The sequence below is a fragment of the Dryobates pubescens genome, chromosome 7 (genome assembly GCF_014839835.1).
Source record: "Dryobates pubescens isolate bDryPub1 chromosome 7, bDryPub1.pri, whole genome shotgun sequence".
NCBI classification, from domain to species: domain Eukaryota; kingdom Metazoa; phylum Chordata; class Aves; order Piciformes; family Picidae; genus Dryobates; species Dryobates pubescens.
In genome coordinates this window covers 1,227,205-1,241,911 of record NC_071618.1, presented here as the reverse complement: position 1 = coordinate 1,241,911, position 14,707 = coordinate 1,227,205, and the positions used below count along the sequence as shown (strand labels likewise).

The 14,707-nt window shown below is 40.1% G+C and overlaps 1 protein-coding gene across 1 annotated transcript in view; it reads left to right on the top strand.

The window, feature by feature from the left end:
* The window catches only part of AFF3 (ALF transcription elongation factor 3), a 371,256-nt gene that overhangs the window by 347,583 nt on the left and 8,966 nt on the right, over positions 1–14,707 (top strand). The window contains exons 15-17 of the mRNA XM_054163057.1: positions 9,710–9,773; positions 12,235–12,371; positions 14,175–14,246. Coding sequence (XP_054019032.1) covers positions 9,710–9,773; positions 12,235–12,371; positions 14,175–14,246 — 273 coding nt within the window. The remainder of the gene's footprint in view (positions 1–9,709; positions 9,774–12,234; positions 12,372–14,174; positions 14,247–14,707) is intronic.

Sequence of the window (14,707 nt, the reverse complement as noted above, 5' to 3'; positions counted from 1 at the left end):
AAACACAGCTAACAGACTTCAAAAGGCAGGCAAAATCCTGCACCCCCTGGTTTGCCATTGTTTACAGCCTGCTCTGAATATGCTTCCAGGTACCTAGATGCCACATGTATAAACAACATCAGTGGTGTTTCCAGTACTAATTCTTAGCACATTTTCCTGGATTTCTGGCTATTTCTAATTCTATGAAGACAATATTTTCAAGGCTACAAGCAAACTCTCCTCCAGATCCCAGCAGCAGAGTTGGATCTCTCAGATAGGAGGAGAACAGTTTCTCTCAGCAGTCTCTCCCAGTCTTTCCTTCACCTCTGCAACAGGAGAGCAATGAGCACATGCCTGCAGCAGGTGATGTGCACCCTCCAAACCCATACTGAGCATGAGGAAGTCTCACCTAAGCTCCCATGGTGTTTACAGTTCTACCGCACCTCTAGTACTCAGGAGAGCATGTTTTCCTCTGGTATTGAAGAGAGCATGTTTTCTTCAAGTTTGGTGGCAAACATTGTTTCTTCTTGGAGAGCTAAAAATCCATCCCAGCGTAACTCAGAGATTGTCTTCTTGTGCTGGATCACAGAGCAGTGTGGGTTTTGATCATCCTCAATGCCAGGATTCAGGTGTGGTGTGTAGGAGATATTCTAATGCCTCTATTTGTAGCTTAATTCCCAAGTCACATTTGCTGTTCCTGTCACAGTGGAAAATATCTTTACATATGTTTGAAGGTTGTATTTCAAGTCCATTTTCCACAATATAATCACCCAGAAGTTTTTCTTTTGGACTAGAAGGCTCACTGTAATGGCCCTAGGGTGCAAAGGCTGTGATTCCTCAAGGAAACCTGGGAGTTTTCATGATCATTCTTTCAATATATAAAGGATATTTTTATCTTCCAGTGATAACAAGTCCCACTAGCAAATTATCATAACCACTTTAGCCTAGAGAATCACAGGAAGACTGTTCACACTCATTTTTAGCCTGGGAGTAGCCCATTCATCTTAGAATCATAGAATGGTTTGGGTCAGAAGAGAACCTTTAAAGGTCACCTACTTCAATTCCCCTGCAGTAAGCAGGGGCATCTTCAATAGATCGGGTTGCTCAGAGCCCTGTCCAGCTTGGCCTTGAATGTTTCCAGGCATGGGGCATTTACCGCCTCTCTGGGCAATATGTTCCCATGCCTCACCATCCTCACAGTAAAGATTTTCTTCCTAATGTCTAACCTAAATCTACCATCCTTCAGTTTTAAACCACTACTTATTCTTGTGTCACAACAAGCCTTGCTAAAATAACTGTCCCTGTCTTTCTTCCAAATCCCCTTTAACTACTGAAAGGCTGCAATAAGAGTCATCTCTTTTCACAAAATCACAGAATGGTAGGGGTTGGAAGGGACCTCTAAGGATCACTACTTCAACCCTCCTGCTAAAGCTGGTTTGCCTCAATCAGGCCACACAGTAGTGTATCCAGGCAGGTTTTGAAAATACCCAAACTGAACAACCCCAGCTCTCTCAGCCTCTCCTTGTAGGAAGGATGTTCCATTCCTCTCCTTGTCTTGGCAACCAATGAAGAATCATGGGGAGCTGCAGAGGGACTGCAAGGACTTAATGCACTTGAGAAATACGAATTCCCAAAATCCCTATCGGATGCTTTCCTGGTCTTCTAGTGTCTGATTATTATTTATTTCAAGTCTTATGATTATTGAAGTTTCTTAGGCAAGCATTGAAGGACAGGAACCCTGGATAGTCTTTTTTTCAGGACTGACTATGCCTTTCAGTGTCGATAGCCCTCTCCTTGTCTCAGGTTTCGCATGTACTGTCACTCAGTTTTCAGCCACACCATGGCTTCTCATTCATCAGAGCTAGGAACATCAGAACTGGCTACCAGCTGGTGCTTCTCCCAGAATGATCTTCCTGCCTTTGGTTTTCAGCTGCCTCTGGAGAATTCAAGGTGTGTGATTCCATGGTATTTTAGAACAATATAGATCTGGACAGTTATAGTCCTGCTCTCTCTCCCTAGGTCTGACTGTAAAGGCTTTTGCCAAACCTTGGAGTGAAATAGTAGATTTCAGAATATCAATTTAATATACATTGAAAGGAACCCACTTGTAGTTCATCTGCAAGGATGTAATGTTTTATCCTCCTGCTTTTAATACAGGAGCTCAAGTCCCTATTATTACTATTTTTTTCATTCCTCTCTCTCTTCTCTTGTACACTTTGCCCTTGCATGTTGTAGTCTAGGTACTGATTTCACATGGATATCTTTAAGTCATGAATCTGGGTCGTGCCCAGGAAATTGTAGTAGATTTTGACTCTTTCTCATGGTCTCTTGTATTTCACTTCATTGCCAAGATTAGTCTAGGGAATTTTACATTTTTGCCCAAACAGGAATCTCCACTTACCCTTAATTTCATTTAGATTAGCTGCCAAGCTTTACTTTTGTCAGCTAGTTTGGCAATAATAACTCCCTCTCTAGGCATCTGCGCTTTTCATCTATTCAGCTAAGCAAAGCTATTGACCTTGTTATACTAAACCCATCAAGACAGTAGCTGGATAGTTGTGTTACTGCATATTTTTTCATAGAATCAATAAGGTTAGAAGAGACCTCAAGGATTATCAAGTCCAACCTGTCACCCAAGACCTCAGGACTACTAAACCATGGCACCAAGTGCCACGTCCAGTCCCCTCTTGAACACTTCCAGGGATGGTGACACCACCATCTCCCTGGGCAGCCCATTCCAATGGCTACCAGCTCTCTCTGTGAAGAACTTTCTCCTCACCTCGAGCCTAAACTTCCCCTGGCACAGCTTGAGACTGTGTCCTGTTGTTCTGGTGCTGGTTGCCTGGGAGAAGAGACCAACCCCCTCCTGGATTCCAATCATATCCTTTGTTCCTACCTTTCTGAAATTTCTATAGCATTATCATTTAAATGGGTCACAAATACTCTCTGTCTGCTGTACTTCCCAGACCTGTTGGGTCTTACCATAATAAGTGTGACTCCCATAACAGGGTACCCACTTTGTACAGTGCCATGGGCTTTCACTGACCCTGTCTACCACCATATGCATCATGCCTCAGACACAAGAGTGCCATGTGCCATAAAACAGCATTCATTTTAAGCCATGGAATGGGCAGGAAGCCATGATATGTCATAGGGAGCATGCCACTTTGAGTAATAACACCTGCTCAGCTCTATCCTTTACCCTCCAGATGATCACCTTTATCTGTGATCCAGCATGCCATACACGATCCTGACTCAGGTCCCAGTATGAAACAGCAAGTAGGCAGGGCTGTGTACACCTGGGTGCACCAGTTTCTTCTGATTGTGCCCCTAGCTCTGATCATATTTTGAGGTTGCTCATTTACTGTCCTACTCCTTTCCAGCACACTCACTTTTTAAGGTCTGGATTACTAAAGTTGTGAAACTGGTCCTATATTTAGAATTACGATATAAACTGCTTTTATTACATGCAATTGTTGTACACTGAGGAAGCACTAGTTTGTTTTTTTATAACACTTCAGCAGCATTATCTCTGAAGGGTATTAAAAATATGCACTTGGCTACATTTATGATGTTTAATTGAACTTTTATTAGTTTTCTTTAATGTATCCTCATAAAACACCATACCATGGTAAGAAATAATGTGCAAGTGGTAGATTATGTAAATGAAGCAGAAAATGCCATAGTTTAGTATTTAGTTCATATAAAATATAAAAATTAGATGAAAAATGTGTTTTTCAATGCAGTTATAATTAAAATTGCATATTGGAGCCTAAGCTATACTACACTCTGTAAATACCAGTGGTTGCTTTGAGTTCCAAGGAGATTATGTTGCAGTAGATGCTGATGAATGACTGCATGAAGTAAGGCTTTTATTGATTCACTTTGTTTGATTCTCTTCCCTCTTTTATACTGCATGAGTTTACATTTTTGCAATTATCTGATGAACTGGAGTAAATTAAATTCAGAGGAGGCAGCAAAAGGCAAGCGTGGCAGAAGTGCTCTATAATGGCACAGAGCTAAATGGACTGAGAGAAACATGTACACACAGAAGCATTTCACCTGGGTAATGGTACCACTATTCTTAGGAGCTCAACAGCCCAGAAATTCTGAAAGGCTGCTTCTGGAATGGGAATAATTACGATGTCCACAGCCTTCTCACCTCATGCTGGGATCCTGCACAACACAAGAAGCAATGGAAATGCTGTCTTTCCTGCTGGTTTCCAACATGCTCCCAGAGAAAGTAGTGGCAAGGCGAGTGAGAGAAATTCTGGACAGTAGTGGTTTGTTTGATGAATTTCATCCTGGATTCAACCACAGCCATGCTACTGAGGCTGCCCTTGTCAAAGTCATAAACGGTTTGAATGCCACTGCTGAAAAGGAAGCCTGGCCTTGTTTGTACTATCAGATCTAGCCATGGGGGGGTTATTCTGTAAAAGGCTGGATTCTGTTGCAGTGCCTAGGTGACTGGCTGGTGTTGACTGAGAATGTGTTGAAATGGTTCCAGCAGTACTTGATGGCTTTCTCCAATCAGCATAGTAGGATAAATTCTCCTCGAGAGCAGCCAGTTTCACATAATGACACTTGATCACCAGCAGCCTGACTTAGTTGGCACTGATGCTTTACACTCTTTCTTTTGCCTTTCAGAGAGATATATGAGATGCATTGGAGCAGTGTATTAGAACTCCTTTTTGGCATTGTTGAAGAGGACTATATTTCTAAAAGTACCAACAATCAGATATTCAGAAACAAAAGACTTTCTTGTGGAGTCAAGATTATTAATAGAGATAAGACAGTTGTTTGTACCTGTTAATTTGAAGTCACACTGCTTTTTCAGTTTTTATTAAGAGGCTTGAATTCTGTTTGTAAATCTAGAGCGAGAGTGCTGACACCAATAGATATGTACAGTTGTAAATAACTTCAGAGGAGAATCTGACTCAGTTGTCTGAAAACCAGAAGTCACTGAGCAACTTTCCAGGGGACTTCAGTTTACATTTCTGACCAGTAAGCCTAACAAGGAGACTCCAATGCTTCCTCTGCTAGTACAATTTTAATACTGGAGAAGTTTTCTCTATTCTCTGCCTTCCCAGGCTATAGCAAGGCTATGATGGCAAACCTTAGACCACAGATCTTTCTGAATCCCATTAATGGGAAAATTTGTTTCTCATCAAGATGCCTCTAGTATCTGAAATTAGCATCCAGTGAGGTTACCTGCAAATTCTCCAGTCTGAGACCATTGCCAAGGTAACTAAATAGGCCAAGCTGCAGAGGACATTTGGATGAAACTTCATGTTTGTAGCAAATATGGATTCTCAGTCACTATAACTTGAGGGTCTGTAAAATCAGAACGATTAACAATCTTTTGTGAACTTCCTGGATACAAAATGTGCAGTGAGTCTGGTTTCTTATCTGTCTGTGAGCTGAAGTCACCTGTTACCTTTAAGGAGGCTATAGAAGAGGTGTTTTTTTCTGTTGGTGTTTTGTGGTGGTTTGTTTTGGTTTGGTTTGTTTTTTACTTCATGACATAACAATTTAGACTAATGTACTGGATTTGAAAAGACAATTTATGTTCAAGTTCAATGGGAACCAAAACAAAACTCAATTTGAAACCTTTCTCATTAGAAAAAAAATTACAAGCATATCTTTGTTATGTTACTAAAATGATAAAAGAAATGCATGCAATGTATACAAGGATACATTAAATCTATAGGACATTTCAGCTTTCCATTTTCACTCAACATACACATGACTAATCTGAATAGGAAATTTATTAATATGTAGTGATAAATTGAAGAGCAGTATTTCACAGGTAGCATGAAGATAGCCAAATTTGACTTGGCATGTTTATTAACCCTTTTGAGCAAACTTTATTATGAAGTAAAATAAAATAAAATAAAATAAAATAAAATAAAATAAAATAAAATAAAATAGAAGAAATCATACCCAATCCATTTTCCCAATTAATCTAATTTCTGTTAGGCATCCCCTGATTTGTAAATCAATCTTGTATTTTTCCTGCAGAGATTCCTGAGCATTCACATTAAGAATGTATGTGCTTTGTTTTAAAATGGCCTTTTCACAGTTTCTTCTTTATATATTAGGCCTTCCAAAAAACAATTGGACATAGTAAAAACTGATTATTTCTGGTTTTGCACATTGCATTATGATTAACCACCTCAGAGCTGGTTTCTTGGTTCAGTAATGTGTGTGCCTCTTGCTAATACCCTCATTGCTAATCATAACTAGGGAGAATAAATCCTGCTGCAAGCTGAAAACCATTTTACAATTAACTCATAATTATAAGTAGACTATAATTGCATTGTGTTATCTCACTTTGTTTTTACAGCCTCTTACCATGCTTCAAACAAGCAAATTAGACATATAGTGCTAGGTGATATATGGGAGGGAATGTTGCAAAGGACATATTTTAATGACCTGAGTCTTTAAAGAATTCTTTCAGTGGTTCTGAAAACATTGTTAGTTTTCTGTAGCAAGCTAACACTTTCCAATGTATAATATTTTATAACTGACCAAGACCAAATTCAGATGGTTCGTGTTATTAAGATAATGTTAGCATCTTACTGGGCACAGGAAGTATTTGCAGCTGCATTAGGTTATGAGATCCCCGGGGGACAAACCTGCCTTTAGCCATTTTCTGACCTACTAGGTAGAGTAAGCTGGGGAACAATTCCACTCTGGGGAGAATAATATTTTAAAGAAACTTGGAGCAAAGAAATGGGTTTTCTTCTTATCAACAAGATTTTTAGGGCAAAGGTCATTCATAATTAGCCAGATTATTACCATCTAGGGATGTTTAGCCTTCTCTTCAAAATAAGGTTGAATAAACTTCTATGATGCCATCAAATATCCTTGAAACTGTGTGCACCTAATTAGAAGGAAACAGACTAATGCACTGCCAAATAGCCCTGTGGTTTCAAGGAGGTATATATGGATGTCCTTTTCTCTCAATAGGCTCCCCCCTTTCTCCTACTTGGAACACAAGCCCTACGAGGAGAGGCTGAGGGAGCTGGGGTTGCTTAGCCTGGAGAAGAGGAGACTCAGGGGTGACCTTATTACTCTCTACAACTACCTGAAGGGAGGTTGTAGACAGACGGATGTTGGTCTCTTCTCCCAGGCAGCCAGTACCAGAACAAGAGGACACAGTCTCAGGCTGCGCCAGGGGAGGTTCAGGCTGGATGTTAGGAAAAAGTTCTATACAGAAAGAGTGATTGCCCATTGGAATGGGCTGCCTGGGGAGGTGGTGGAGTCGCCATCACTGGAGGTTTTCAGGAGAAGACTTGATGGGGTGCTTGGTGCCATGGGTTAGTTGTTTGGGTGGTGTTGGATTGGTTGATGGTTTGGACGCGATGATCTTGAAGGTCTCTTCCAACCTGGTTTATTCTATGTATTCTATGTATTCTATGTATTCTACTGATCTCACTTATGGATCTGAGCATGTTCTTACTAATAACAGCAATAATGTTTTCTCATCCATCCCAGTGACTTCAGTGCTTAGATCTGTATCTTCTCTGACTGACACAACATAGTTTTTTAAACAAATATGCTGAGAAATTCCAATTAATTTTTTTTAATAGGGTTCTGTACTGGTTTGGGCTGGCATAGAGTTAATTTTCTCCATGGCAGCTTGTATAATACTGAATTTTGGACCCGTGGCTGGAACAGCACTGATAATACAGGGAGATTTTAACTATATTGCCAGCAGAGCTCACACAGCCTCACGGAAGCCTTCTGCTTCTCACACCACCTCACTAGTGAGTAGGCTGGGGGTGCACAAGAAGTTGAGAGGAGACACAACTGGGACAGCTGACCCCAAATGACCGAAAGAATGTTCCATGCCAGCAATAAAAGATGGGAGAAGTAGAAAAGGGGGATATTCAGAGTGATGTCATTCATCTGCCAAAATCACTTTTAAGTAAGTGAAACCCTGCTTTCCTGGAGATGGCTGAATACCTACCTGCTGACAGGAAGCAGTGAATGAATTCTTTGTTTTGGTTTGCTTTATCTGTTTGACTTTACCTGAATGCACACATTTTCTCACTTTTACTCTTCCGATTCTCTCCCCCATACCACTAGAGGGAAGTGAGTGAGTGGCTGCGTAGGGCTGAACTGCCTACTGGGGTTAACCTACAACAGGTTGCTGAGTGGCAATAATGCCACATCATTTACAATACCAAGTGCTTAAAAGCTCAAGTAGTAAAACCATCAGAATTCATACTCTGACTACTCAGGAATATCTCATTTTCATTAAACACGGCCAAAGGGATGACACTAACCAATGCTAACCAACTATTTCACAAGGCAGAACTTCCTTCTCTGAAAGAGCTGAGGATATATATGGCAGTAACTGCAGCATAAGCTGAGAATCACAGATTCATAGAATTGTTTAGGTTGGAAAAGATCTCTAAGGTCATTGAGTCCAATCATTAGCCTAACACTGCCAAGTCAACCACTAAACCATGTCCCTAAGCATCACATCCACACATCTTTTAAACACTTGCAGAACAGTGGCTCAACTACCAGGTCTCTGGGCAGACTGTTCCAGTGCTTGTCAGCCCTTTCAGTGAAGAAATTTTTGCTGATGTCCAATCTAAATTTCACCCAGCACACTTTGAGACCATTTCCTCTTGTCTTATCACTTGTAACTTGGGAGAAGAGACTGACACCCACTTTGAGAAGAATAAGGACATGGTTTAGCTTAGAGAAAAAAGAAAGCCACCTCCCACATATATGATACTACAAGAATCTGCAGTATTAGGAAATATGAAGACTTTTATGAAAGGCAACAACTGACAGTTGTACCTGAAGTTACAGCCTGAAATGAAATGCTAAGTAGCTGTTCTCCAAAGTAAATGAGAAAGGTGAAGGAAGAGATGAAGAAATTTGCTTGAGCCATGAGGAGCTCATTGAGATGGTGGCCTTGCCAAGGAGACATCAGTTTGTGTTTGCATCTTGAATTGAGGTGTTTAAGTCTGGATCTTAAACTTTTGAATTTTAGCACAGAGAAAGCAGTTGAATTTGTGCCCTGCAGCCAATACATCAGGCAGGTAAGGAAGGGATGGAGTCTCTGAGATCCATTTGAGGAGAAATCAATGGAAAAATTGTCATGAGCAGTGGCAGTGGAAATGCAACAGGCAGCCCACCTCCACCAAGTTAGAGAGGAACTCCAGTTAGCAAAAGTAAACAGCACTCTCAGCATGCTTACAGATAAAAGGGAGAAGGGAGGAGAGATGGCAGTTGTAGAAGCAAGCAGGTTCAATGTGTGTTTTCAAAGTGGAGAGAATAAATACACACTTTTTTGAGATGAGGGAAAAGCCAATGCAAGTGACATTGAACAGAGAAGAGCTGAAAAAGAGGTAAACAAGCACCAGGGAGAGAAGACTGAAAAACTTGTTCCACTCAATGCTTGCATCCATTTTGCAGATCAAAACAGCACTAATTTGGGAAGCAGTTTATATAACCCATAAAAATACATTTTATTAGCTTTCTTTTGCTTTGAATCACTGACTTCTAAAGAATGAAAACAGCCATAAATGCTATTGTCTCCACAGGTAGCAGTTTGGAAACAGAGGATTCATAGTCACATGATAAGTGTATTTTCTTCATTAAAAAAAAATGTTGGCAAGTCAGGTTTAAAATAAGGGAAAAAATAACTTGAAAATATTCTGCACTTCAGAAAATAATAAAATGTCTTCTTATTTTCCCCTGGTAGGCCACACAATGCAGATTACTTTATGCAGGAAGCTAAGCGGAAGAAGCATAAAGCAGATGCAATGGTGAGAACAATTTTCTTTGCAGTGATGTTGATCCAAATTATTTTTGCAATGCAGTTCCTTCATCAGTGCAGTATTGCTGGGGTAATTATAAAATCTATTATAAGGATGGCTAGGCTTGTTACATTACGAAATGTTTATATAATCAAATGTTCATAGCTCAATAAACTATGACTTGACAAATAATGACTTGCTGAGATAAAGGCCTGGATAAATAAAACTTTCCATTTATTCCTTTGCTTTAATTAGTAACTATAGTAATGGAGGCTGTGTAAGGGATCCACATACCCATCTTCTAATTTCAACTAGCTAGCTAGATCCTAGAATTCTCCAAATCTGTACTTTTTTTAAAGAGCTTTGGCTCTTAGGTGCCAAAAGAAGCCTGGTTTCACGTCCAATGTTTCATAATGTAATCAGAAGCACACAAGAAATTTGTGTAACCCTAGAGGAACACCTTGCAGACAAAGGACTGTTGTGACAAATAAATTCTTGGCTCTGGCTGTGAGACCTTTCTGAAAATGTAGCCATTAAGAGAAAGGGAAATTTGAGGTTATATAGAGCACTAAAGAGATGCTTGTCTTTCCAAACAAATAGGTGCAACAGAGTACTCACTGCTCCAGGAGGGCTCCACTTAGCCATTTCTTAGTGTTCTCCAAGGCTGGGTTTGTCCAGCCCCATTAATAAACTATCACAGTCTTAAAAACATTAAGTCTCTGGGATGGCAGACACAACATGTGGGGTGTGACACTGCATTGGTATGGCTATCTTGCAGGCTGGAGTAGCTGCAGTGGTGCTTTTCTGTGTCAGACACTTTGTTGTCAGAGCAGCAGGAAAGAAGAAAGGTAGTTTTTGTAACCTGTGAAAAATGTAAAAAGGCCAAGCAAGAAGCAGGCCCTAAATTTAGGACTTTAACCCAGAGTTTTACATTCTACCTGAGTTTATTAGCACAAATTTCCACGGTTTATTCAGTTCTGTATTACTCTAAAGTGTGTCTTAAAGCAGAAAATACTGTGTAGAAGTACAAACGAGGCACTTGACTGTGTTGCTTTAAACAGAATGGAAAAGATTACTTAATATGCAAAGGAAATTCTTAGCCTGAAGAGAAATATTTTTATGGTAGACTCCCAGAAATTCCCAGGAGGTGCAAGCATTATTCTCTGCTCTGCCACAAGTTTCCCACATGAAAGTCACTTAGGTACAGTTTCAATACCCTCCCACCAGTACTAAATGATTGAAATCTCTTTCACATTCAGCTTCCCTATACATTGGACCAGCACCTTACTAACACGTTGTGAGCTGCTCTTTGCAGGAGCTTCCACTCCTTCCTTTACCATGCAGGGATCCTGCCATATCGCTGAAGTGCCTGCAGACACTTTGAATCACCTTGCTGGGCTCAAAATCTCCTACTCTGGTACTACAACACCTAACATAGGCACTTAGAGTGAGCAGCCTGAAAATTACTGTAAGTCTCTCTGCTCCTTCGTACCCCGTCTGTGAAACTGGGATGATAGCATTTGTACCTGCCCAAGAGCATCCAGGAGAGAAATACAATAACAAGTTTGTGAAATTCTCTGGTATGATTACAATGGGAGTCATATAAGAGCCTAAAATAGATTGAAGCCAGTGTGCCATTCCAAAGTTACTATTTAAAATCTTTATCCCTTGAAAAAGAATAAGGTCCATTAACCTTTCACTGTGTGCATCAGATTTCAATCAAATGCATCTAGTCCATTAATGGGTATTATGTACCACAGGAGTTCTGATTGAAGGAAAGAGAAGGCAGGACAGAGAAATATTGGTTTGATTCATCTCTATCCACATAAAAAATGAAATTCTGCGGAAAGATAAGTGCTATTTAAGTGTACACATATGAACATTATGTGCATATACACCACCGTGGAGGACATGAATGCATGTATATCCATGTAAGTACACAAATACACACAAAGTCAAAAAGGGTTGAAAATAGGAGAATAAATGGGGCAAGGAAGAACAGTAGCAGAAGAAGCCGAGAGAGTAAAGCTGTCCCAGGAAGAGGAGGATATAGAAAGCAAATTCCTGATGAGGAGAGTGTGATCAAGCAGTGCTGAAAATAGGGATAAAGAAGACGAGAACAGAGATGAACCTCTGAATAAGAGTTAGTAGTCAAAGTACTTAATTCTCATTTTCCTAGTTCAAGACAATCATTACTTTTCTTTGTTGAGTGTTGAAAAATTACGTTTGCAAAGATGTGTGGAAGTCTTCTTAATGAAAGCTGGAACAAAAGGCCTGATAAGTTTGTGGAATTTCCAGCACTGGATAAATTTTGACCTGTGAGGAATGTCCTAGACAGAGTTGAGCCTTCTTTTCACACAGGTGTGAAAACTTGCATCAAGTTTGCAACTCATATTGAGGAAATCACATCAAATGTAACCGTATCTTGATGCTTACACAATTTCCCTATGCCCTTATTTTTTCCCTCTAGGTGGAAAAGTTTGGAAAGGCACTGAATTACGCAGAAGCGGCACTATCGTTTATTGAGTGTGGAAATGCAATGGAACAAGGCCCAATGGAATCTAAATCCCCTTACACAATGTATTCAGAAACAGTTGAACTCATAAGGTAGGAAGGGAGGAGATGACCTCAGGGGTTACTCTGTGCAAACATGCTCATCTACATTATCACACAATTCCCTAGGTACAGTGAGAGTGGAGAAGTGAGGTCCTCCCAAGTGCCCAATCAGTCATATGTAATACATATGTATTATCTATGATTTCTATGGAAATTAAATCAAGAAACTGTGTGGAATGGAAAAAAAAGGCTTTTCATATTACTTCAGTTCCAAATTACTTCAAGATTTTGGTGATCCAAGTCCCATGCTACTCAAAACAAAAGTGATAATATATAATACCAAAACATTCTGATGGAGGGATAATTTGCAAAATGTTGATGCAGTATGTTTAAGACTAAAGGTTTAAAGGTTACCCCAAAAAAGGTGTGAGCCATGATAGAAAAATGGACTCTCGAGTTTCATCTGTGTGTATGCTCCTACTGTAGGCAGTGGAGTCTCCAAAGCAGTTCAGCTCACACTGAAGGTGCCCCTGTATTTAGTCACCTTCTTGGCAGTTCAAACAGGAGTCTAAAATTCAGTCCCCCACGTACAGGCCAGCAATGCCAGCAGAGAAAGCTGCACTATCAGTGACCATGGCATAATTCCTCAGGACAGTCAACCACACATAGGAAATAAAATATTTTCATTTTTAACCATATGCATAATGAATCAAAGCTTCTAAAACAATTGCATTCTTAGGGACTCAGTGCTGATAAAAAGATTTTCTCGCCTGTTAACAATTTCATTGGCATTTTATTCCGCTTAGGGCTGTCTTCCCATGCATTTCAGGGGATTGAGGCCAGCTTTCTAACTGGAATGTATTTTATTTTATTATTAGAGAATAGTACATCCCATCTCTGCAACTCTTCCCTTCTTTTTTTCAAGAGACAGAAAGCTCATTCTTTGTCTGCTTCATCTTTTCTCATGATAGTAAATATGTGTTCCTAACTCTGGAAATTAATTTTGCTTGCAGATCCATAGCTTTCAATAATGTGTGTCGCTGTGGTAGTGTGAATTGATGTTGATTTCACTTGCTACAACTCAGAAAAATAAGTGCCTTGCTAGATATGCCCATTGAAACAAAATGTTCATAAAGAATCTTCGCACAAGTATCAGGATTAAAGTTTGAAAGCAAAGATAAGGGGGGAAAAACAGCAGCTAACTACAGGGAACAGGTATTTCCTGGAATCGAGCCCAGAAGTGCTGCATCTTGTCCTAACCTTGTTCATTGTTCAGGTGTTCAGCTGGAAGCTGAGATTTCCAGAAACTAATTTGTGATTGCATAGCACATACACTCTTGAAACGGCAGTGGATGTTTAATATTGGTAGAATTTGAATGTAATGTCATGAACAAAAATAGCTCCGAGCCACATGTTCCCCCTCTGCTGTGCTCTGCTTGGGGGAGCAAATCTGGGTAGACACGCTCAGAACTGTCAGGGTGAGGGCAGCACCAGCTTCAAGGCACATTGTCAGCCTTCAAATGCTGTGAAAACCTTTCTGCATGAACTCTGTGTAACTGGGTCTTCACAGCAGCAGAGGTTATTTTGGCAGGACAGTATCGCCTCATCAGCTAGGCTGCCCTCTGGACTGATGGATGTTCAAGGGAGTTAGTGCTGTTTAAAGAGTGCAGGAAGGCACTGCTAATGGCAAAATAGCTCTGAAATACAACCAGAAAAAACACATGTACATCTGATAACTTGGGAAAATATATATAAAAGGGGGCAGATCAAATGACATCAGCCAGTTTAGCTCTCTGATCAGTAATATAAAGCTGTCTCAGTTAACTCACAATGGCTTTTTTCCTTTTGCTTAAGGTATGCAGTGAGACTGAAAACCCACTCAGGCCCCAGCGCCACACCAGAAGACAAACAGCTGGCAGCATTATGGTTAGTAGATCCAAGATTGCCTCAAAAGGCTTCTTTTCTACAATGAGACAGTTTCTGAAAAGCAGATGCTGTACACAGCAAGATAGGATTATGTTGTCTGTTGAAATTAGGAGAATACTTAATGCTCTAAGAAGGTTCAGCCCTTGTATCTCTGTACCAGGTCTGCATTTTGTCACTGGAAATAAGCACTTCATACTTACTGACTCTGACAGGTCAGCTATGGTACTTCAGCATAATTAATTTTCAAATGTCTGATGGTTGTTGTTTTTTATGAGTGATACACGTTTGTACCAGCAGCTCAATAATTTCTTTTGTGGTTGACATTTTAGGCTCAATAATCATAACTTACATTATGTGAAGGGACATATAATGAGGATGATAATTAAGCCTTGGCTTATCTTTTGAATTGAGATTTTTATATGTGTATGCACACACCTTAGGTTCTATAGGATGACTACTGA